This window comes from Sapajus apella, unplaced genomic scaffold, assembly GCF_009761245.1.
Source record: "Sapajus apella isolate SASKATOON/1434 unplaced genomic scaffold, GSC_monkey_1.0 scaffold923, whole genome shotgun sequence".
NCBI lineage: Eukaryota > Metazoa > Chordata > Mammalia > Primates > Cebidae > Sapajus > Sapajus apella.
This window is the reverse complement of record NW_022437849.1, coordinates 1-23,756: the sequence shown is the minus strand read 5'-3', so window position 1 is coordinate 23,756 and position 23,756 is coordinate 1. Positions and strand designations below refer to the sequence as shown.

At 39.4% G+C, this 23,756-nt stretch overlaps 2 protein-coding genes across 2 annotated transcripts; both read right to left on the bottom strand.

Annotated features, from left to right (window-relative positions):
- Positions 1-4: 4 nt before the first annotated feature.
- LOC116546462 (myosin-1-like) lies at positions 5-12,160 on the bottom strand (the record flags this gene model as incomplete). The annotated part of the gene is made up of 19 exons (XM_032272716.1): positions 12,104-12,160; positions 10,342-10,585; positions 10,099-10,242; positions 9,827-9,983; positions 8,706-8,733; positions 7,851-7,965; positions 7,660-7,752; positions 7,485-7,548; positions 6,726-6,824; positions 6,534-6,637; positions 6,262-6,400; positions 5,937-6,055; positions 5,702-5,851; positions 3,429-3,599; positions 2,283-2,592; positions 1,802-1,875; positions 553-640; positions 353-470; positions 5-42 (listed from the first exon to the last, which is right to left on the bottom strand). Coding segments are annotated over exons 2-19 (2,215 nt in total), but the record flags the coding sequence as incomplete, so codon positions are not given.
- A 3,137-nt stretch (positions 12,161-15,297) lies between these two features.
- Positions 15,298-23,750, bottom strand: LOC116546461 (myosin-2-like). The gene is made up of 18 exons (XM_032272715.1): positions 23,743-23,750; positions 23,483-23,659; positions 23,255-23,400; positions 23,081-23,171; positions 22,608-22,997; positions 21,808-21,934; positions 20,994-21,112; positions 20,656-20,852; positions 19,741-19,924; positions 19,499-19,664; positions 19,272-19,396; positions 18,807-19,115; positions 18,517-18,720; positions 17,857-17,982; positions 17,593-17,763; positions 17,405-17,509; positions 17,188-17,283; positions 15,298-15,582 (listed from the first exon to the last, which is right to left on the bottom strand). The coding sequence occupies exons 2-18, from the start codon at positions 23,636-23,638 to the stop codon at positions 15,430-15,432; spliced, it is 2,865 nt and encodes a 954-aa protein (XP_032128606.1). The 5' UTR covers positions 23,639-23,659; positions 23,743-23,750; the 3' UTR covers positions 15,298-15,429.
- Between the last annotated feature and the right edge of the window lie 6 nt (positions 23,751-23,756).

Sequence of the window (23,756 nt, the reverse complement as noted above, 5' to 3'; positions counted from 1 at the left end):
AATTGTCCTTCAGGGATCGCACTTGCATTTAATACCTTGTATCTGTTTAAGCCAGACCAAAAAAAAAAAAAACAAAAATGATATGGCTATTGTCACAAACCACAAATAAATCTTCCTGCCTGGCTATAGAAACAACATAGCCACTAGGTAATCTGATATAAACAAGAAATCACATCTACCCCTTTATCCTCTGAATATACAAAGGAATTCAGACTTTTCTTATGTCAATATGCAGTTTGTTAAGTGAGATTCTTTTCAATTTAAGTAGGAGGTACAAAGGATTCTTTCATTGAAAAAATGTTTAAAAAGTAATAAAAACTTCTTAAAATAATTTACAGCCAAAATGTCTGACCTCTGTTTGAAGTCTGCATAAAGGATTCTGCTTGGGAATCCTTTCCTACAGATGCGGATGCCTTCCAGCACACCGTTACACCTCAGCTGGTGCAGGACAAGTTCGTGCTCCATGGCACCTAAAAGAATGAATCCACATGGCATACTTCATGGTCTATCACAGATACACTGGAGCTTGTCTGGATATCAGAAATGTCTTACCAGGAGTTTTAGTTTCATTGGGGATGATGCACCGCACAAAGTGGGGGTGAGTGCTCCTCAAGTTGGTCATCAGCTTATTCAAATTCTCCTGTGGAACCATGTGAGGTTATAGTTTAAAAAATGTACTGTTTTGTACATTCATATTTATAGATATAATTATTGTGATCTGTGACATTGGTTTAATTCTAATGAAAAGTATCCAGATATAAACTTTCAAAGCATTAGCTCTGGAATTTCTGCATTCCCAATATGTCCTCCTGTTTTTGTGCATTAGAAACATAATTTTCTTCTAGCTGTTGAAGTGGCTGTTCACTGCTGTTGAATTTCCTAGCATATGTTTTAAATTCACTATGACATTCTAAATATATCCAAATACTCTACCCATTCTCTTTTTGCCTAGATACATGGTCTGATTTTACTACTAATCAATGCCTTCCTCTAAATCTCCCACTTTTTTCTCTTTTTTTTTTCTGAGACAGAGTCTTGCTCTGTTGCCCAGGCTGGAGTGCAGCAGTGCATTGGCTCATTGCAACCTCTGCCTCCAGGTTCAAGCAGTTCTCCTACCTCAGCCTCCCAAGTAGCTGGGATTACAGGCACAAACCACCATACCCGGCTAAGTGTTGTATTTTTGATAGAGACAGGATTTCACTATGTTGGCCAGGCTAGTCTCGAACTCCAGGCCTCAAGTGATCTGCTGACCTCAGCCTTCCAAAGTGCTGGGATTATAGGCATGAGCCACTATGCTCAGCTGTGAATTTTTTTTAAGTGCTATTTATTATCACATCTAGTTTCTTATTTTCTTCTTTTGACTCAGGCTCCAATTCTCACCACTGTTCTATCTTCAGCTTTCAAAATATACTCATTTCGGTTCTATACCAATATAGCCTTAAGTACCTAAATCACCTGGAGGCTCCCACAGCCTCAAGCAAGTCTTAGTATACTTAATCCTATCCCAGTAGAGCCTTTTAAGTGTTAAATGACCTCATTCTCAGGTCCCAGATTGAATTTCACCATTTGATACTGACTTCTGCAAATCATTTTCATCTCGCCTGACTCGTGTGTCTTCTGAATAGTGAGGAATCTCTTCCAAACTATGTTCAAGCTCCCTAAAACTCAGTTTTACCGCTACCAGCCGAACTATCTCTTTGAGTCACATCCAGTTCTAAAATCCTTGGAAGATTTTTTCCCCACACAGTAAAGTACATTTAATATCCTAAATCTAATTAGACAAAGAAAATGAAGTTTGTACCCTGAAGAGAGCAGACACGGTCTGGAAAGAAGAACCCTTCTTCTTGCCACCTTTCTTTCCACCGCCACCAGCCTCTGAGGGGAAAAAGAAAGCAGTCATAGGACAGGCTTTCTCTGGTTATGGTTTTGTTGGTTCGTTTGTTTTTGAGACAGAGTTTCACTCTTGATTGCCTAGGCTGGAGTGCAGTGGCGTGATCTCGGCTCACTATAGCCTCCACCTTCCAGGTTCAAGCGAGTTTCCTCCCTCAGCCTCCCAAGTATCTGGGATTGTAGGTGCCCGCCACCACACCCAGCTAGTTTTTGTATTTTTAGTAGAGACGAGGTTTCACCATGTTGACCAGGCTGGTCTTGAATTCCTGACCTCAGGTAATCCAACCTGCCTCGGCCTCCCAAAATGCTGGGATTATAGGCATGAGCCACTGTGCCCGACCTCTGGTTATGTTTTATACCTTAGGTAAAAGATTAAGTTTACTGAAAATTACCGGCTTCTGCTGCTGCTGCCCCAGAAAAGAGGTAAGCCAGAGTCTTCATTGCAGACTTCTGGTACAGCCCGACCACTGTCTCATTCAGGGGGTCCTTGTTCTTGTCGAGCCAGCCTGCAATGTTGTAGTCCACGGTGCCTGCATAGTGGATCAGCGAGAAGTGGGCCTCAGGCTTGCCTTTGGCAGGCTTGGGCTTCTGGAAGTTGTTGGACTTTCCAAGATGTTGTTCATACAGCTTGTTCTTGAAGGAGGTGTCTGTTGCCTTGGGGAACATGCACTCCTCTTCCAGGATGGAGAAGATGCCCATGGGCTGGAAGAATGAAAAAAAAAAAATGCCCCTTGAATTCTGTTTGCTTATAGAAATAACATGTGACATTAATAATGATCCCATCTGAGTAAATTCACCCTTTAATTCTACAGAGGTAACGAAAACTTATTGCTCTGTCAGAAGTCATTAACTTAAATATTTATTGGGTGCACATCAGGAGTCACGTGCTGTTTCAAGCTCTGGGACATGACAGAGTAAGACAGATGAGGTCTATGTACCTGTGGAGTTTGTGTCTTTACCCCAAAGACCTTAGAGCGATATTTCTCCAAGTGTGAGTTGCAAATTCGCTGCATCAGAATCACTTGTTCAAAATGAGGATTCCGATGTTTCATCCTACACTTACCAGAAGGTATTTCTAGGAGTGAGACGAGGGAAACCTGCAATTGTACCAGGCATCCTTGGTGAGTCTTTTGCACATTGGATTTTAAAAGCTGCTGCTCTGAAGTACAGTAGTAGAAATTCATACTTTAATGTAGTAATAATGACTTTAGGATGACCAAGAAATAATAAGTAAGAAATATTCTAGTCAGTGCACTTTTTGTAAGGAAAGATGACTTTAAATGTAAGACTTTGTATTGCAAACTGGTAAGTGTTGAGTTCTGGACTCTATAGAAAAATTTAATCTCCTTTTACCAGAATATCTACCTCAGAGTTGGCAAAATTAGGAATTCTCATGTTTTTCACAAGTCTTCTACTTGTGAAGAGCAAGTTAAATAAGGAATTCTCCTTATTTAACCATTGCCTATATCAAGATTTTATAATTTTCTCTTAAATACTGTACAGCAGTATGATCTGTGGTCTGCAAAAAGCAAGCCAACCTTCTCGATGAGCTCGATGCAGGCAGCCAGGTCCATCCCGAAGTCAATGAACTCCCACTCGATGCCTTCCTTCTTGTACTCCTCCTGCTCCAGCACGAACATGTGGTGGTTGAAAAACTGTTGCAGTTTCTCGTTGGTGAAGTTGATGCACAGCTGCTCCAGGCTGTTGAACTAAATGAGTGGAAAATACAAATTAGCATTCAATTGATGATGAAATCTTCTCTTTGAAAGGGGTATTTTTTTAGTTAGCCAAATTGACCTCCTAGGATGGTATCATTTTTCTCCTACTTACACCTATGCAATAAAGTTTTTGCTGCCATTACCATACTTGTTAAAATTATCTCTTCAGCACTCATAAACAAGCTCTGAATGATGCTTTCCTGTGTAATAAAAAAAGTTGTTTGGAGCTAGAAGCCATTATTCTTAGCAAACTAACACAGGAACAGAAAACCAAATACTGCATGTTCTCACATATAAGTGGGAGCTAAATGATAAGAACACATGGACACATAGAAATAACATACACGGGGGCCTCTTGGAGGGTGGAAAGTGGGAGGAGGGAGGGGATCAGAACAAATAACTAATGGGTACTAGGCTTAATACCTGAGTGGCACAAGTTTACCTATGTAACAAACCTGCACATGTACCCCTGAACTTAAAAGTTAAAAAAAAAAAGGTTGTTTGGTTTTTACAGTATTTGTTTTCATTGGTTAGAAGTTTCTTAATGATTTATGATTACGTTGTAAACTAGCCAAGTTTGCTGGATCTGAGCCATTATGGTCTGTATGTTGTCCTTAATAGTAAAAATTCAGCAGCTAATATTTGGTAAACATTTACTCAACAATAAGCACTATGCTAAGTGCTTTGTATAAATTACTGCATTTAATCCTCACAGCTGCCTTTGTAAGTGGTATCATTTGCTCATTTCATGGGTGAGGAAACACTATTAGAGAGGCTAAGTAACTTGTGCAAGACTATGGTAGTAACAGTCATGGCAGGAACCACAATATTTTGATGCCAGAGCCCATGTTTGTAACTGCTCCCAGAATTTGAGTACATCTCCCCTGCTATATTATTCAGTGAGTTCTATGAGGGGGATGAATCTGGCAAGCATATGCTAAGTGCAAGAAGCCAGTCACAAAGTCCACCTATTATCCAATTCCATTATATGACATGTCCAGAACAGTCAAATCCAAAGACGGAACGTAGATTAGGTGTTTCTATGGCCTGAGGGAGGACAAAATGAGGACAAAATGGAATTTCCTATTGGGGTGATGAAGGTGTTCTAAAATTGTTATTATAGCATATGCCTGTGAATATACTAAAAACCATTGAATCGTATACCTTAAATAGGTGAATTGTATGGTATATTAATTATATCTCAATAAAACTGTTGCTTCAAAAAAAAAAAAACTCAAAAAGCTTGCAAGTATCCTGTTATTAGTTCTCTTATTAAAAAGTATGGATTGCTTTTTCTGTTCCTGCTTGATGACAGATTATTCCTTTCTTCCCATGTTGGCTTGGAAATGTCTGGAAGTGCCTCTGTTTCAAAAATTTCATCCAGTTTCCAGTTCATGTGTAGATAAAAGTTTAGAAGTGCAACCTCTAGATGAGACACATCCATGATACTGCTGTCAGGTAGAGGATTTCAGTAGCCTTATTTCCTAAGCTGTGTAGCAGGTATTCCTTCTTAGGCAGACAAATTTGAGTTTATTTACAATGCCATTTCTATGCTCAATAACCACATATTGTAGAGGTTATCCTAATAATTAAATACATTTCATTTCTTTTAATTAGGCAAACAGGAATCTTAAAGTCTCTTTTAATTTGTCATTGTCTTCTCCACTGCCATCTTTGATCTTATTGTTGCCCTCACTATCTTATCATTTACTGAGTACTGGGGACTGTGTTAAGGGCTGAATATTCAGAAATCTTGAACCAACAGACAGATCTCAGAAGTGAGTCTGTGATCTGGAATGCTATGTGCTTTACCTACAGGGCCTAGTCGAATTTGCCCAATGATCAATCAGGTACCATTCCCATTATTACACAGCTAGTAATGGGCAGAGCAGGAGTTTGAATCCAGGTCTGTCTCATTCCAAAGTTCATTTCCTTTTATGGTCTTTTGGTGCTCTTTCATGTGTCAGTTAAGTTTATAGTGCAGCTATTTTTCATAGACCCTTTCCATCAGTGACTACAGTCATGCTGTATGACTGCAGCAACAGGACTGCTTCTTGGAAACTTTTTTTGGTACTATTTTTCTGCTAACTCACATCAAAGATCTCAAAGCCAGCAATGTCCAAGACCCCGATGAAGTACTGCCTGGGCTGCTTGGTGTCCAGCTGCTGGTTGATACGGGTGACCATCCACAGGAACATCTTATCGTAGACGGCTTTGGCCAGAGCACCCACAGCGTTGTACACCTTCACAGATAAGGTTTGTTGTTGTTATTAAAGACATGTCATGAAGGCCATCAATGTGTGTGATTCCTTGAGGTCATGCACTTACCTGCTGCACAGTTTGACCTTTGGTGACATATTCATTGCCGACCTTGACCCTGGGGTAACAGAGGGCTTTGAGCAGATCTGCAGAGTTCAGATTTTGGAGATAGGCCGCCTTGTCAGCAACTGCAGAAACAATTCAGATACTCAACTTTACCTACTCTGGGACCCACAGTTCACAGGGGCAGAGTGAATTACTTTGTAGAAAGTCTGTATGTGGGTACATTTGAGTTTGTCCATCAGGAGCTCAGCTATAAAGGAGACTTGAGTTTTGAAATGGATGTTTTTGCCTGCATTCTCTCATTAAACCCAGATGGAGATTCATTTGGTACCTTCGGTGCCATCTGGCTCAGCTTGCTCCTCACGCTGCTTTTGCTTGAATTTCATGTTCCCATAATGCATCACAGCCCCTGTGAGCTTATAGATGGACACTCTTTCATCTGAAGTGAAGCCTAGGATGTCAATGGCACTCTACCAGGAGAAATGAAAGACAAAGATTGGGACACAAAAGAATTTATACTGTATCCTTCACACACATATAGCCGGCTGTTATTGCCTTTCTCATGCATAACGGATTTTAAATTAAAATTCCTGTATAACTTACATCTGTAGCCATCAGCTCTTCTTGGTCATCAATGCTGGGCACTGTGATCTCCCCCTGACTGACGTAGGCATAGTCATATGGGTTGGTGGTGATCAGGAGCATTTCTGGGTCACAGAATTCAGGGCATATGTTTTACATTAGAGGATAGTAAAGTGACAACCTTTTAGCCTATGAATTTAAGTTATTTCTTACCAATTAGATCTGGCTTCTTGTTAGACATGATCTGATAAAAAATATGGTAGCTTCTTTCAGCCTTTAGCTGGAAAGTAACTCTAGACTTCTCCAGAAGATCTGCAACAGATTGTAGACATCAGATTACGGGAAAAAATTACAAAGTGTCCTGGAGTGATTTTGGGACTTGGGATCATTAACTAAATCTCATTAGCCTCTTGAGATTTCAGCTGAATGTTCCTGTGAGGTACCACATATTATATCTCTACAAACACTATTGCAGTTCCTCCTACCTCCTGGGAAAAATGTGAAATATGCTTGACTCAAGACACATTCACTTCTCATACAGAAGATCCTTGACATAAGGAATATAATTGAGTCCTGAGACTCCCTCTGCAGGGTCCTGTCACTATATAATAGGGGGACTATTAAGAGCAACTGTATTAAAGCTCAGACTAGGAAGAAGTCACATATCCTCAACCCCCGGACAACTTGTTTACTCCTAGTGTTATTTTTTCTTAGAAAAATTTGAAGTCATTCTGAGGCCTGGAATACTTTGGACATACCCAGCAGTTTCTGGCAGTTCCCACAGAAGCATTAGCTCATGACTGGAGAGGGTAAAGCACACTGTGGGCTGCGGATAAGACTGACATTAACCACAAGCATGTTTGGCAGCAGACTGGTGCTTTACAAGCTCCATGTTCAGCAGGAGCTGCAGAGTGTTCCTCCAAACCATCGTTTGTCATTCTTGGATTCTATTTAGGAGGTCCTGTTACTCACATGTTTCAATATCAGCAGAAGCCAGTTTCCCTGTGGCACCGAAGTGGATCCTGATGAATTTACCCTTGTAAGTAAAAAAGATGATGTTATATCCAAAGCTTGAAGCATGTAGTAGGGATGCCATTGAAATAATTCTGACATGCTTGAGAAGACCCTTGGCAACCAGGACACTTACAAAGCGAGAGGAGTTGTCATTCCTCACGGTCTTGGCATTGCCAAAGGCCTCCAGTAGGGGGTTGGCACTGATGATTTGATCTTCCAGAGTCCCCTGCAAGGGAAAGAGCAGTCCTTGCATCTGGGGCTTGGGAATTTCCTACCTGAGAGTCCCGACAAAGCCTATATTCTGACTGTGACAATCAGACTCACCTGCATTTTGCCAGAAGTAGGCTCTTCCTTCTTCTTCTCCCCAGTAACTGCAATTGTTGCAAAGTACTGGATGACACGCTTGGTGTTCACAGTCTTCCCTGCACCAGATTCTCCACTGTCAAAGACCAGACATGTGAGAAATTAAGCACTGTGACAAATGAAACTATAACTACCTCATGCCTTTGTCTTTATATCTCTATCAGAGAACCTTTTACATCTGTCTTTTCAGCCTACATATAGCTCATATTATTTATATTGCTTTGCACTGACAAGAAGTAGAAAAAAATCAGTCATTATTAATTTAACACATATTTCTTGAGCGTTTATAATGTGTCAGCTTTTTTTCTGGGTGCTGAGGCCTGGGTTTGTGGGGTCTAAAAAGCAACTGCTTAACACCTCTATAGTGAATGGAACAGTTAGTAGGAAGCTCTACGAAACATGCATGTGTTCTTCTGTTTCCTTAGACTACAAACATGGCTCAAGTTTGGTCTTTGAAGAAATAGACATTCTCTAACTGGACCTTAAAAATGAACCACTAGTAATATTTCCAAAGTGCTGTTCCTTTAGAAGGCTGTATGCTGCTCACTGCACTGTACTGCGTTCCAGCCAAGCTCATTTTATACTTTCTACTCACCGAAAAGCTCTGTGGAACTTTCGAGACTGAACTAGCAAATGAGGTGATTTGGAACATTATTATTTTACATTCTAATGCAAACTAAACCTTATAATAATGCTAAACCAATACTAGTTTCAGGTTATTCATTTAGTAGGGAGCATTAGCTAATTTCTTCTTTTGGTTTGTCATTTTTCCAGTAAGAATGAACTGCCAGTAGATCTCAGAATAGGAATACATACGTGATCAAGATAGACTGATTCTCCCGATCTAAAAGAAAAACAGTAGACAATCAGCATATGTATCGGTTTCACAAACTAAACTTTCTATAGGGAAACAGGGCATTTGAGTATAAGTGTCATGTATTCAATGGTGTTTTTCCATATATTGTGGTAAAGTTATGCTATTATACTTAGGCCTCTTAAATTGGGAAAGATACATACAAGATGTCATATCTTAAATACCTTAAGTTAATACAGAAAGTAAGTGTGTCCTGCTATTGGTTTAATATAGAGCAGTATTCCCCAGAGCTAGATACATTCCCTAGTTGTCATCTGTAGATTTCAGTGGTATGCTGTCTGCTGATTAATGCATATAGCTGCAAAATGCATAATATGCTAAAGTCTTAGACTGTCATTTAATAGATTGAAATAGTGTTAATCAAGCCATGATTGAGATTTCATTTCTAAATGTGTCAATTGACCTCACAAAGAGAAAAAAATTCAGTGTCTTATGGCCCCAACTTTAATCAGCCTTCCCAAAAGTGTACCACTGTGTTAAAGAAAGATTAAGGGTAAGAGAGGATGCCACAATCAAAATAAAATCTCTCTAAGAGGGGAAACAACTTTTATTTATATGTGTGTAGCCCCAAAACACCATCTTCATTAAAACAGAGGATATCATCTCTGAGATGTACTCTGACGACTTTAAAGAGATCACAGTACTTGTAAAAGTATCTAATTCATAATTAACAAGAAACCAAGGCACTGAAAGGATTGAACTCCTATTTTTCACTTCTATGCAGATAATATATGATTCAGTTGTTACTGAATCTTGGCTCTTATTACTTAAATATATGAAATAAATTGTGTATTTCCAAGCAAGGAGACCATAAACAAATTTAATGGATGCAGCAACAGCGTGGCCTAGTAGAGACAGGGAGGTGCAGTCAGGAGAGCTGAGTTTTAATACCAGCTTTGACAACATATATTTCTTTGTGCTTTAGTCACCTCTGCTGAACAACCGGGGGGGTGGATTGGATTTTTTTCTAAATGTCTTTTTTTCTAAATGTCTTTTTTAGTTCTAACGTTTTATGATTATGAGTGGTAAAATAATTCACATGAAAACCCTCTGAGCCACTCACCGGTCAGCATGAACTGATAGGCGTTGTCAGAGATGGAGAAGATGTGGGGCGGAGCCTCCTGGCGCTTTTTGCCTCGGTAGGCAGCCACCACCTCTGCGTTATACACCGGCAGCCACTTGTAGGGGTTGACAGTGACACAGAACAGGCCTGAGTAGGTCTGCATCCAAGAAAAAAAGGGGAACAGAATTATTTGATGGGGACCTTAATCATCTACTACTTTTCAAAAACTATTAGCTACTCTCATGAGTAGAAGACCATGAGAAAGAACTCACATAGATCATCCAGGCTGCGTAGCGCTCTTTGAGGTTGTACAGCACAGCAGGCTCATGCAGGTGAGTCATCATGGCCATGTCCTCGATCTTGTCATATTTGGGAGGGTTCATAGGATAGACTTGGTCGTCTTTCACCGTGACAGTCTGTCCAGTCAAACAAGAGAGGCCAAGTCAAAAACTTAGTGTCTGCCAACCTAACCCAAAATGAGGCAGAGTCTAATCAGCTCCAGATGTTCTACTCACAGTTCCAGCTTCAGTCTTGGCTGTCACCTTCCCCCCTTCCCTGCTCTGCACTGTTGCTTTCACAAAGGATTCCTTCGGGTCTGCCACAAAGACTGATGTCTTGGCATCAAAAGGCTTGTTCTGAGCTTCAATTCGCTCCTTTTCAGACTTTCGGAGGAAAGGAGCAGCCTCCCCAAAAACGGCCATCTCTGAGTCAGAACTCATGGCTGCAGGTTATTGATGGCAGCCCAATAAAGGACCCTGTCTGGCAGAGGAAGAAAAGAAATTATAGAATTTCAGAAACTGGATCATTAGGTTTACATTTTAAACTTTTTTTAAAAAATTTACTGACCAGTTGAGTGCCTAGCATTGCATTGGGTATGACCACCTCCCTGGCTTGGTGGAGGATAAAATGTCAGTCTCTTTGTTCTGTGCCAGTGCTGACAGATACTTAATTATGCATTTGGAATGAGACTTGTTTCTGGTTCACCTACTGCAGTCTCTTAACTGCTTTCTCTGTTCCATATGTATATTAATCTTTATAAGCTGCCTATCATTGGCTTATAGAGAACATAAAGCTACGATGGTGGCAGGGTCATCTCTAGTTCTTTCACTCATCATTTCATCTTCCCAATTGGATTATAAGCGCCTTGCAGGCAGGGAGCACTCTTCTTTTTATGGTATCTTTCACACCTCTTAGAACACATGCTGGACACAGAGAAGGACTCAAAGCTGGCTTGGTGAATTAAAAGAACAATAGGAATATGTTGCTATAATTTTAGGAACCATTCTGTGCATGATGGAAATATTTTCATCATAAACTTGGCAGTTACAAAGACTAATATAAAGGAAAGCAGAAATGCATGGATCTTTGTTTTGCATTGTTAAAAATATTCTATTATACATCAATTTCTGTTGTTTCTGTATAATTTTGACAAACTCAGCTTCTTCACTGGTCTTTAGCATTTCTCAAATACTTATTATAAAACATTATTGCCTATGTTTTCTTGCTTTATTGTTAATATTTTGATAACAATTTCACAAAACTTGTTCTTTTCAGGATCTACCTCTTGCCACATTAACTAGCATTCACTAATGCTATCAATACTTTTCATATATATTCTGCTTTGTAATAATAAAGATACCTTTTCCAGGAAAGCTTATTTGGATACATTTTTTTTTCACATTTTTCTCATTGAAACTATATTGACTCAGATAACATAATTAAAATGCTTCATCTTGCTGAAAATACTCACAATCATGTTTCATATTGTGTGTGTGTGTGTGTGTATATATATATATTCATTTTTATTTTACAGATTGTGAAACAACATGCAGATTTAAGCAACTTTTCCAAGGCAAAGATTCAGACCATTCTATTTATCCATTTAGACATCATCTCTCTTAGTTTTTTATATTTATAGTGCTGAGGAAAAGACATAGTATAGAAAATTTAAATTTTCTTTATAATTGAGTAACACTTTGAAGTGTTGCATTGCATGTTGTAATGCAGTCATTTAAAAGATAAACTACAATGCTGGAAATAGACAAAATTGTGAATAAAATTCCCAAAGACTCTGAGAAAGCATTTTCATATATTGCAAAGGATATGAGTTAATGAGAACCAGTTTCTAAAGTCATTCTCTGTTTTCTAAGAAGCACAATTGACCATGAAATGGAAATGATTTTTTATCACTCTCCTAGCCCCCCAGCCCCACTGTCCAAGTCACTGCAGAAGATTCCTTGCACTCCGTGAGGAATGAGAAAAAAGTCAGAATCTTACCTTAGAGATGCGACCTTAAAGTGGGTCAGAACTGCAAAAAAAAAAAAAAAAAAAAAAAAAAAAAAAAAAAGAGCAAATGTCTTCTGATTAAATGATAACAATTATAGAATAATTCTTAACTGAGAACCAGGAAATGACTGGGAAGACTACAACATCTAATTAAAATTGTTACAGAGTAAGCTGGTGCTTCACTGGCAGGGCTGCCAGGGACAGTGGGAGCCAGGATGTGTGGCATGCATGTGGGCAGCCAGACATCCCTTACGGTTCCCCAGACAGAGCCCTGTCCTCACACACACTTACCTTGAAGCTTTATGAGGAGAGACAAGTCATACTCATTCCAAGGGTACTTTTATAGGATCAAATATGGAAAACACTTAACCTCCTCCTCTTTCTTAAAACATATTTGGCAAAACATGCTTTTGGCATTGAAGGTCTCCAAGCCTAATTCCCCTCATATTAAAGATGTTTGGATATAATTAGAAATATTTCCTCTCACATTGGGTTAAGTATATGAATCAATCTCCTATAAATAATTTGAGTTGTTGGCAATCTTAAAGCTGTTGGCCTTTGGAATAATGTAAGGTGTTGTTTCAAAGACAGCTAAGTTCTGGAATCCCTGGACTTTGTTGCCTGCTGCTCTTCTGTTTCACAGTCTGCTGTGTGAAGTCTTTTCAACTGCCTGCAGAGTTACAGATAGTATACTAGGGAGGAAAGCTTCTGCTGTTTATCAGAGTGTTAAAAAAACGTTGTTGCTTTCTCTAAAAAAGATTTCTTTTCTTTTTTTTTTTTTTTTTTGCAATTTATTGTGCTTTTTCTAGGATGCTTAGAAATTTAATTTTGAAACTGCTTCATGAAGATCAGCCAAAGATAGCTTCTTTTGTTTCCTTCAGTCATTCACCTCTGATTCATTGTCAGATCATTCCACTTGCACTTCAAACTTGCTCCAAAATTACATTGTCTTGCCAAGCAGAGATGTCCTGCTTCTCTCATTTCTTTCGAAGTGCAAGTTGCTTGTGAAATCTTGTTTACTCTATGAAACTCAACATAAGAACATATTGGAAACAGGGCCTTTGTTCTATCTAAATATGCAGCATCGATGATTTTTCCTCTATTAGCTGTCCATGCTGTATATTTAGTATTTTGCTTACAAACAATACCTGAAGATTGTTTTTTATTTTTATTTTAATTTTTAGAAAAGTTTATTTTATTGTCTTTGTGGCTTTACATCTCTCCCTGTCAGCATTGTCTGAACGAGGACTGGGACCACATTTGCTTAATAAACCTGGTTTTGCACCCACCTCTGTATTATTGTACTTATATTTCAATTGATTTAATGGCCCTAGCTTACCTTATGAAACCAGATATCTGGAGATACTAGTTGTAAAGGTCACATGGTTTTATTACCATAAGGGATCATCTAATTCATATTCCTGATTTTACTAAGAAAGCAACCGAGATCCAAATAATAGAAGAGAATCTCCACAAATCACACAGCAGTTTAGATTCTGGTCACCTAACTTGCAGTCCAATGTATTTGCTTTTGACACTCTTCTACCTGGGGTAGATTAAAGCCATCAGGAAGGGTATTGCAAGGATGTGCGTCTGAGGGGGCCTTTCCTAGCCATCTATTAGCCTGTGTTGTTACCACAGGTACATAATTTTACTTTCTTACATGTCCATTTCTTTACTAGGCACCTGCAAAATGTGGGTAACAATTTTCAGGAAAACAGAACATTTCAATAATGGTCTCAACAGGATTTGATGGGAATTTTCAGACAACCTTTTGTCTTGCTCTGGATAAACTTTTCAATAAGTAGAAAGTAAGATTTGTTTTTGTTTATTACTGCTATGTTATAAAGCACTTAAGCATTTCCAGGTGATACAGGGACAAAGTGAAAGAGGGGCCTATTCAGTGAGAAGAGCAATTTCACACCCTTTCTAGGGCTACTGTGACAGTGTGGACCCAACTTACCTCTTAAACTACCATGTCTAATTTACATCATTTTCACACAATGCCATTTAGATCAAGATACTCTTACTTTCTATTTGATGGGGAGTTACCATTTAGCTTTTCCTTTATTCTGTCCAGGAAGGTTATATTTTTGGCTATGCATCTCAGCTACGTCCAGTCTAAAAATATTGATCCTCTAGGAAAACGTCTCTGAGTAGTCCAGATTGCTACAATATCTACTTTTTGTACCAAACTCATAACCATCATGTGTGTTGAATATACATTTGAATAATCTACTTTGGACTGGAAACGTAGGCTAATAGCTCATGGATGCTACATTATAACACGTAAAATAATATTCTCTATGTCTCCAGATTTGATAGACACCCTGTAGTTTTCATAGGGAGAAGAATCATATTTAATAATATTTAATTTAATTTTGAAACTTGTTTCATGAAGAGCAAGGTCATGTCAAACCCATTACCCAGTGCACATACTGTGGGCATATGGCATATTGGAATGAATAATGTAAATATCCGTGGGCTAATTAAGAATATTTTAGATTTATATTCTTGATAACAGTTATTCAACAAGGAGAATTAATAATACAATTCCATTTGAATCCCCTATGTGAATAGCAAGTACCATCCTGAAAAAGGTTCATGGTAGGGGAAGCAGGAGCTTTTTCTCTTTTTCTATATTTTTTGAGTCGGTGTCTCACTCTGTCGCCAAGCTGGAGTGCAGTGGCGTGATCTCGGCTTACTGCCACCTCTGCCTCCTTGGTTCAAGCATTTCTCCTGCCTCATCCTCCTGAGCAGCTGTGACTACAGGTGCCCACCACCACACAAGGCTAATTTTTGTATTTTTAGTAGAGATGGGGTTTCACCATGTTGTCCAGGAAGGTCTGGATCTCTTGACCTCATGATCCTCCCGCCTCAGCCCCTCAAAGTGCTGGGATTACAGGTGTGAGCCACTGTGCCCGGCCCACAGGAGCTTTCTAAGATTTTACTGCACCCAGATATCAGGAAAGGTTGGAAAGAAATAAAACTGGCCTCCAGATACCTGTTCCTTAGACAGTCTTTCTTGATAAGTGATGCCTTAAGTGTTGCTGTAGACACAAAATAAAAGTGAATACATAAATACTTCTTAGTCGCTGATTGAACATGATTGCTTGACAGCTCTGTGACTATTCAAACTTGACATGGCTTCAGGGAAGAGAAAAAAGACAAGACCAGTCTAAGGATATTGTTTGCAAACTACCCTATGCTTTATTTCCTTTGCAACAGGGTAGAATACATAATAATTACAGCAGGAAATGACCAAATATGTCACATTTTGTGCCTGTGTTCAGTCATTCCATGGCATCAGTACATGATCACTCTTCACTTATGATTTTTGTGTGAACCTCCCGGCTCTTCACCCGCAGTTTGTTGACCTGGGACTCAGCAATGTCAGCCCGTTCCTCGGCCTCCTCCAGCTCGTGCTGGAGCTTGCGGAATTTAGCTAGATTGGTGTTGGATTGTTCCTCCTGAGAATAAAAATGAAATTGTAAGGAACTCATTCTTGCATCTTTCTAGACTCTTCAGACCTAAGAGAAGAAAGGGCTTGGCGTCTGTGGAGAAGCAACACCTAGGGCTTATCATTGAAATTAATTTTAAGATTTATTTGGGGCCTTGGTGTCACATATATATATATATATATATATATATATATCTCACATCCCTATTTTGGCAACCAAAACATGTATATGTACCACAAGTAGAATAAGAAAAAATATATAAGCTTAGAGAGGAAGGCAAGAATATTAAAGTCATGGTTATTAATGCTTGCTGTATAACTTTCACTTGAGTTAGATTTTTTATCATATTAAGGATGAATTTATTAAGTTTTTAAAAATTGAAGTTAATATTGGACTTTGTCATATGTCGTTTTGGCACATTTCAAAATGGTTACTTTTATCCCCTCTGCGTTGGATGTAATGATTCTTCTGACAGATTGCCTAATATTAGGTAATCTTTATATTCTAAGAATTAAGCAATCACTGGAAGACAATTCCTCTAATAAAGTAAGACTTTTACTACTTAGTAATTTATCTTTGCTGTAACTGTCTTCATGAGTAAAACTGCCTTTAGTTTTTCTCCCTCTGTTCTCTCTTGGACAGGCTTTGGTATGAGGGTTATATGAGCTTCTTAAAATGAACTGGACAGCTTTCCATCTTTTCCTATGCTCTTGAACAGCTTACATAGCTGGGGGATTATCTGTTCCTTGAAATTTTAAAAGACCTTTCTGGACTTGGGTCCATTTCCAGAAGTAATTCAGCCAACTTGGTAATTTATATTCTCCTAGAAAAATCATCAATTTTTTCAATAAAAAATCATGAATTTTTTATTGATAGATTTATGTTTTATATTAAAAAGTAATCCTCTATGTGTATAGCTTATTCCCTTTCTCATTTCTAGGGTTGTTTGTATTTTCTCCTTCATTTTCCTGGATTAAACTAGTTGTAAGTACATTTATTAATTCCCCAGAAGTTACTAATACTATTGAAATTATCAAGTAGAAAATAGTATACTCTAATTCACCAATTTTTACTTATATTTTTAACAGTACTTCTACCGTTTTATTATCATTCATAATTTTTATTGGACTGTCTATTTTTGCTTTTGGTTCAAAATGAAAGCATTTAAAGCAGTGAATTAGTCTCCAAGCATAGTTTTCTGTAGGTTTGTAAAAGTACCATCTTCCTTGTGATTTTACTTATAATTAATAATTATTTAGTAATTATGTTTTTATTTTCACTTTAACCCTGGAGTTATTTAAGAAAGTTAGTTTTTTAAATAGTTAAGTACCTAGGGATTTTTCTTTGTATTTTGCCATCACTTTACAATTCCATCATACTGTGGCCAGAGAATATGGCCTGTATTATTTCTGCTTTTAATTTTTTTCAGGTTTCTTGGTAGATTGAAAGTTTACTTTTAAAATGAAGCTATTAATATTACAAATGGTACATAATTATTGTACAAAAACAAACATTAAGTATGCACACAGTATTCTATAAAGCAAACAGTTTATTTACTATACGAGGTAGTAATTATTAGCTTAATTTGAGGACTTCCATCTTAAAAATACTTACAGCCTCCTCAGCTTGTCTCTTGTAAGATTTCACTTTTGCCTGAAGCTTATCTACCAAATCTTGAAGCCTGAGAATATTTTTTCTATCTTCCTCCGTCTGAAAGATTATAAAAAGTTCAGGGCCTTAGTTACTGAAGCACATGACTATTGCTTCATTGCATATGAGTCTTTCACATAGACTTTGACCAGTGCTTAGCTGCTAAAAACTACTGCCGTACCTGGTAAGTGAGTTCCTTCACTCGCCTCTCATGTTTTCGCAGACCTTTGACGGCCTCAACATTACGCTTTTGCTCACTCTCAACCTCTCCTTCCAGCTCACGTACCTACAAATAAGTAGACTATTAAGAACTTTGATCTAATAAGGCACCAAAAGCACATGGAAATCAACAGATATTGGGAGACCCACCCTGGCCTCCAGTTTCTGGATCTGCTTCTTCCCACCCTTCAGGGCCAGCTGCTCAGCCTCATCTAGACGGAGCTGCAGGTCCTTCACTGTCTGCTCCATGTTCTTTTTCATCCGCTCAAGGTGGGCGCTGGTGTCCTGCTCCTTCTTCAGCTCCTCAGCCATCATGGCGGCCTAATTAGCAAAATAAATTAAGAAAACCAAGAAAGTTATAGATGTCAGGAAATCTTACAGCTAAATCGGTGGAGAACTATGCCTGCCACTCACATCAGTGATGGCCTTCTTGGCCTTCTCTTCTGCATTGCGGGCTTCCTGGAGAATGTCCTCCATCTCTCCTTGCATTTGGGAAATGTCTGTCTCCAGCTTCTTCTTGGTGTTGATCAGGCTGGTGTTCTGTTTAAAAAAAATTTGTACATTTATTGGTAACCACTTGAAGAAAATTCAGATTAAAATTTGCAAGTCAAAAAATATCCTTTAATATTAAAGAATTAAAGGATTGTGTTACATAGTACAACTCCATAAAATAGAAATGTTATAGAATATTCAGTATTTCAAGTGCAGAGGTTACAAGTAGACCAAATAGCTCTTTACCAGTAGACCATTCACAGGGATAAAAGTATAATAAACATGTTCATAACATTCCATTTCTCCACAATAAAATGTGAATATTGATAATGAGGGCCAATAAAGATATTAACACAATGGAATATGGGGCAACCTTAAAATATTAAACGAAGTGAATCAACAATAATTTTTCAAAGCAAAACAGTGAAAGATTTCTCAATAATACAGAATTCCTATTTAGTATTATTTGAAAAGAAAATTTGGTAGACATATAAGGCCTGGCTGTCTTATAAAAATTCAGGCTTATCTATTTCTGGGACACATAAAATTTACTCTAGGAGAGTTCTTTGTGCTAAATCCCACCTGGGTGTGGAGGAGCTGGACACGCTCACTGGCATCCAGGAGCTCCTGTTCTGCGATTTTCCTGCTCCTCTCTGTCTGTTCCAGAGTGGCCCGCAGCTCCTCAATCTCAGCCTGCAGCAGGTTGGCTCTGCGCTCCACCATGGCCAGCTGCTCCTTCAGGTCTTCCTGACTCCGAAGAGCATCATCCAGGTGGATCTGGGTATCCTGTGGAACAAACCGTCATTGAGACACCATGTTCTTAGGGTCACAGGCACCCAATTGTCCTGGGACCATGTCTTGGACCCATTTACCTTGAGGATGCCTTGGGTGTTCCTGTAGTTCCTCAGGGCCTCGGCAGCCATGCGGTTGGCATGGTTAAGCTGGATTTCCATTTCATTGAGGTCTCCCTCCATCTTCTTCTTGAGCCTGATGGCATCATTCCTGCTCCTGATCTCAGCATCCAGCGTGCTCTGCATCGACTCCACGACTCTAATGTGGTTTCTCTTCAGCTGGTCAATTTCCTCATCTTTTTCAGCAATTTTCCTATCGACCTCAGACTTGACTTGGTTCAACTCAAGCTGGATGCGCAGGATCTTTCCCTCTTCATGTTCAAGAGATGCCTTAAGGACAGCAAGAGGTGACATGAACAAGGAACCGAAAGCTTTCTGAAGTTTTTCTGCACACCAACAATTTTGTGTTGTGCCTTTTTATTCACTCTATGCAAATGTACTTAATTCTTTTCCAAATTTGTTTATTATGCACAATTTGGCATGTACCTCTGCTTCTTCTAAAGCAGCCTGAAGTTCACACTTCTCTTGTTCCACTTGTTTCTTTATTTTCTCCAGTTCATGGATACGTTTCCCTCCTTCTGCAATCTGCTCCGTGAGGTCAGAAATCTCCTCTGTTATTTGAGTAAAAGACAGGTAGGGATTAGCTTAAACATGTGATGTAAGAGAGAGATTCTTCCAAGTTATGAATATTATTAAATGTGATAGGGACTCACGCTGTAAGTTTTTGTTCTCTCGCTTCAGGGTTTCTAGCTGATCCAAAGATTCCTCATAGGCATTCTTCATCTTGAACAGTTCAGTGCCAAGGGAACGGGCCTCCTTCTGGGAGGCCTCGAGCTCAGCATGCGTTTCCTCATATTTCTGTTTCCATTCTGCCAGGACCTGAAAAACCAAGACCTGTTACCTGCTGTAAAGACAAAGGAATATAGTACAGGGCAGAGGATGCTGGAGGAATTACCTTATCGAAGTTCCTTTGCTTTTTGTCAAGGGCAGCACAGGCAGCGTTTGTTCTCTCCACGTCAAGCATGAGGTCCTCGACCTCATTCTGCAGCCGCTGCTTTGTCTTTTCAAGGGAAGCACATTTGGCGTTCACAGCTTCTACATGTTCCTCAGCAGCCTGCAGCCGCTGGGCCAGCTTCTTCCTTGAAGATTATACATGTTTTCAGAGAGAAGTGAACCATAATATGAATTATGAGCTATGGCCATACACACTGGAGAGTATTGGCAACTTTATATTAATGTTGCTCATCCACCTTTCATTCTTTCAACATATGTTGATGAGCCCCTTTTATGAACCAGACACTGGCTACACAGCAGTGATCCAGACAAAAAAGGTCTCTGCCACGTGAAGATCATAAACAAGCGAGACAGATAAACAATAAGCCAGTCAGAACATCCATAATAATACCTTACAGATAGAAGGGCAGGGAAGCAAAATAAAATAGGGTAAATAGTGGGTAACTACTCTAGGTATTCAGTGAAGACCTCCATGAAGAGGTAATATTTGAGTCAAGAGCTAAGAGAAGCCAGAGAGTGAGCCAAAGGGAAATCTGTGGAGAGTATTTCAGAGGGAACAGTAGGTAGAAGCCCCTGAAGCAGCAAGGAGTTCAGTGTGACTGACAAACAGCAATAAATCCCCTAATTATCAGTGTAGTTATTTGCTTTTCTTTGTTTTCTTAACTAGATTTCAGGATAATAAGGCAGGGACCATATTTGATTTATTCATGTCTTATTCTCAGGGCCTGATTGTGACTGGCACATAGAAGCCAATGAATGAGAATTTGAGAACTAATTCAATGAATCCTCAAAGGTGATGTCTTTCTGATTCAATATGCAAAGTTTTCTCCTCATTCTCTCATATCTGTGCACATACTTGGCCTCCTCCAGCTCCTCTGTGCGCTGGATGGCGTCCGTCTCGTATTTGGTCCTCCACTGGGCAACCTCAGTGTTGGCCTTGGACAGCGCCCTCTGCAGCTCAGCCTTGGATTCCTGCTCTTCCTCATACTGTTCCCGCAGCAGGTCGCAGTCATGGCGGGAGGACTGCAGGGCATGTGCCAGGGCGTTCTTGGCCTATGGAGACAGTTACGCCTTCATTTTACTGGATATTTAAATATTTAATTCTTATCTTTCAAAACCTTTTGAAAACTGGTATAACAGGCTCCAGGTAGAATCAGCTCACGGGGGAAAAATCAGTCTTAGAATCATAATTACTTTTATCTCCTCTTCAAGTTGTCTCTTTAGTTCTTCAATCTGTTGAGTAAAGGCTTGTTTGCCCCTTGATAACTGAGACACCAGAGCTTCCTTTTCATCAAGCTGGCGCGAAAATTCACCTGATGGACAAAAGAAATGCTACTGTTTTTTAAGTGAAAAAAAAGAAAAGATGCTGCAAGCCCATGTTAGAAAGAAATTTTAAATCTTACTTTTCCAAATCAAGTGCTCAGATGATTGAATTCTATATTGACATCTTCATGCTCAATGCCAAGTGTTCAGTTTTTACAGTGAAACTTTCAGAGCAATCAGAATGAATAAATACAGCTTAAATTCTTTTTGTCTTTTCCATAACTCTTTCAGGATTATATTGTATTGTACAAAACCTGGTGATGTCTGTCAAACTAGTAAGCGAAAATGTCTAATTCTACAGAGTCCCCATTCCATAGGACTTTTGAGAGACTGGGTTATTCATTGCCCCATTCCAGAAGTTAGTTGACCTTAATATAAATGAAAAGAAACTTGGCTTGAAACAGAATCCCTGGACTCATACTGGAGTAACCCCTAATCCCAATGTCCTCGCAGTGAGCAAATACTCAAGGCCTTTCTGGAACAGAGCTTGATCCTGTACTACTGAAACCTTTATCTCCAGCATTGCCCCCAGACGACCTTGCACATAGGTCAGGTGAGCTATCTGAGCCCTTCGGTGAATCATACATGTTCTCAGCTGCTTTTATTAGGCTCCCACATCACCGAATCATTTGCTCTTAACCACATCATCTTCACCCTGAAGCACCACAGAACTGGGGAGAATTACCAGATTCAGTCTGCAGGCGTCCCCTCTGCGCTGTGAGGTCATTGATCAGCCGCTGCTGCTCCTCTTCCTTTGATTTCAGTTCACTCATTTGGTCCTCTAGAGTCCGGCACATTTTCTCTAGGTTTCCCTGTATAAGAAAAAGTAAAAGAAAGAAACAGAGACCTTTTAAGCTAATAATAATCACCTTTGCAGTTGCTATAACTTCTCCCTGAAATACAAAATACAGTACGTAATATATAAATGTATGTATATTTGTATATTAAATACAACATCTTGATATATAAAATAAACAAAAGTATATGTAATGCAATGCATAAGAATTTTTCTTATATTTTATGAAAGCTAATCGTGAAGCTCTGTTCAATATTAATGTAAACATTTTAAGGTTATGTTCTAATTTTAAGATTTTGTTAGAATTGTATATTGTACATTTTCTAAAAGCATGTTCCAAAATACCTCACTGCCTTTATGTATGATGCATCTTTCCTTATTGGGTACTTGGAATTGTTGGAGACCTTTGTTCTCTAACTGGGGACTTGGAGAACACAGATGGTCTGTGTTCAAAAGCTGGTGTTCTCATTTGTTAATGGGGTGATGGGTCAAAGTGCTTAGCCTCTTTTCTTTGCATTTCTGCTCCTTTATTTGTTAAATGGAAATAATAAAAATACTATTTTTTTGTGCTTACTTCCCTGAATTGCTGCAATTAACAAATGACTTAATGTGTAAAAAGTGCCCCGTGCAAACTGTGTTGTGTCCATAATGCATTATTGTCAATAACTGTGTCCCAGAATTTGTACTACCTTGGCTTTGGAGATCGTTTCTACATTACTAGCAAGGTCATCGATCTCCATCTTCATCTCACTCTTCTCCTTCTCCAGCTTCTGCTTTACCCGCTGCAGGTTATCAATCTGCTCCCCAAGCTCGGCCACACTATCTGCGTGCTTCTTCCTCAGCGTGGCCGCTGTGGCTTCATGCTGTAGGGTGGCCTCCTCCAGGTCCCTGCGCATTTTCTGGAACTCAGCCTCCCTCTTCTTGTTCATCTCAATCTGGGCTGAAGTGGCCCCACCGGCTTCTTCCAGCCTCTCGCTGATCTCCTCCAGCTCCCGGGAGAGGTCAGAGCGCTGCTTCTCTGCTTTGGCCCTGGAGGCCCGCTCTGCCTCGATTTCCTCCTCCAGCTCCTCAATGCGGGCCTGGGAATAGTGAAAATACAAACTCAGCTTCTTTGCGTCATAACTCTGCCTCTGAGCCAGACTGATGAAAATCATGTACTTACTTGCAATTCTTTAATTTTCTTCTGCAATTGAATACCAAGTGCCTGTTCATCTTCAATCTTGCTTTGCAGATTGCTGATTTCAAACTCTTTCCTTATAGAAAAGTAGCAAAGGACAACAGTTTAGTCCATATCTAATGTTGGAAGCAAATCCGTAAGCAATTCTTTCTTACTTACTTTTTGAGCTTTTCATCAAGTTGTTGTTTCTCATTTTCGATGTCCATTATGGACTCTTGGGCCAACTTCAAGTCACCCTCAAGTTTCCTCTTAGCCCTTTCTAGGTCCATGCGAAGTTTCTTTTCTTGCTCCAAGGACCCTTCAAGCTAAATATAAATAACGTTGAATCAGAAGGAATGCTCATCTTCCTTTAGAAGAAAATAATTTCCTTGATGATACTAGGCTTACATCATCCACTTGCTGTTCCAGCTTGATTTTAGCTTTGGTCAGGGTGTTGACTTTGTCCTCCTCTGCCTGCAGGTCATCCAAGGTCTGCTGGTGAGCCTCCTGGAGAGCCTTCTTCTCCTTGGTCAGCTTAGCGATGGTTTCATCCAGACCTGCCATCTCTTCTGTGAGGTTTTTCACCTGAAGAAAGCAGCTTAGTTGCTATAAAACAGCTTAGCTGGGTGGCAGAACCTCAATATAGGATTATAGAATGTGATTGATACCTTGTTCTCTGTGG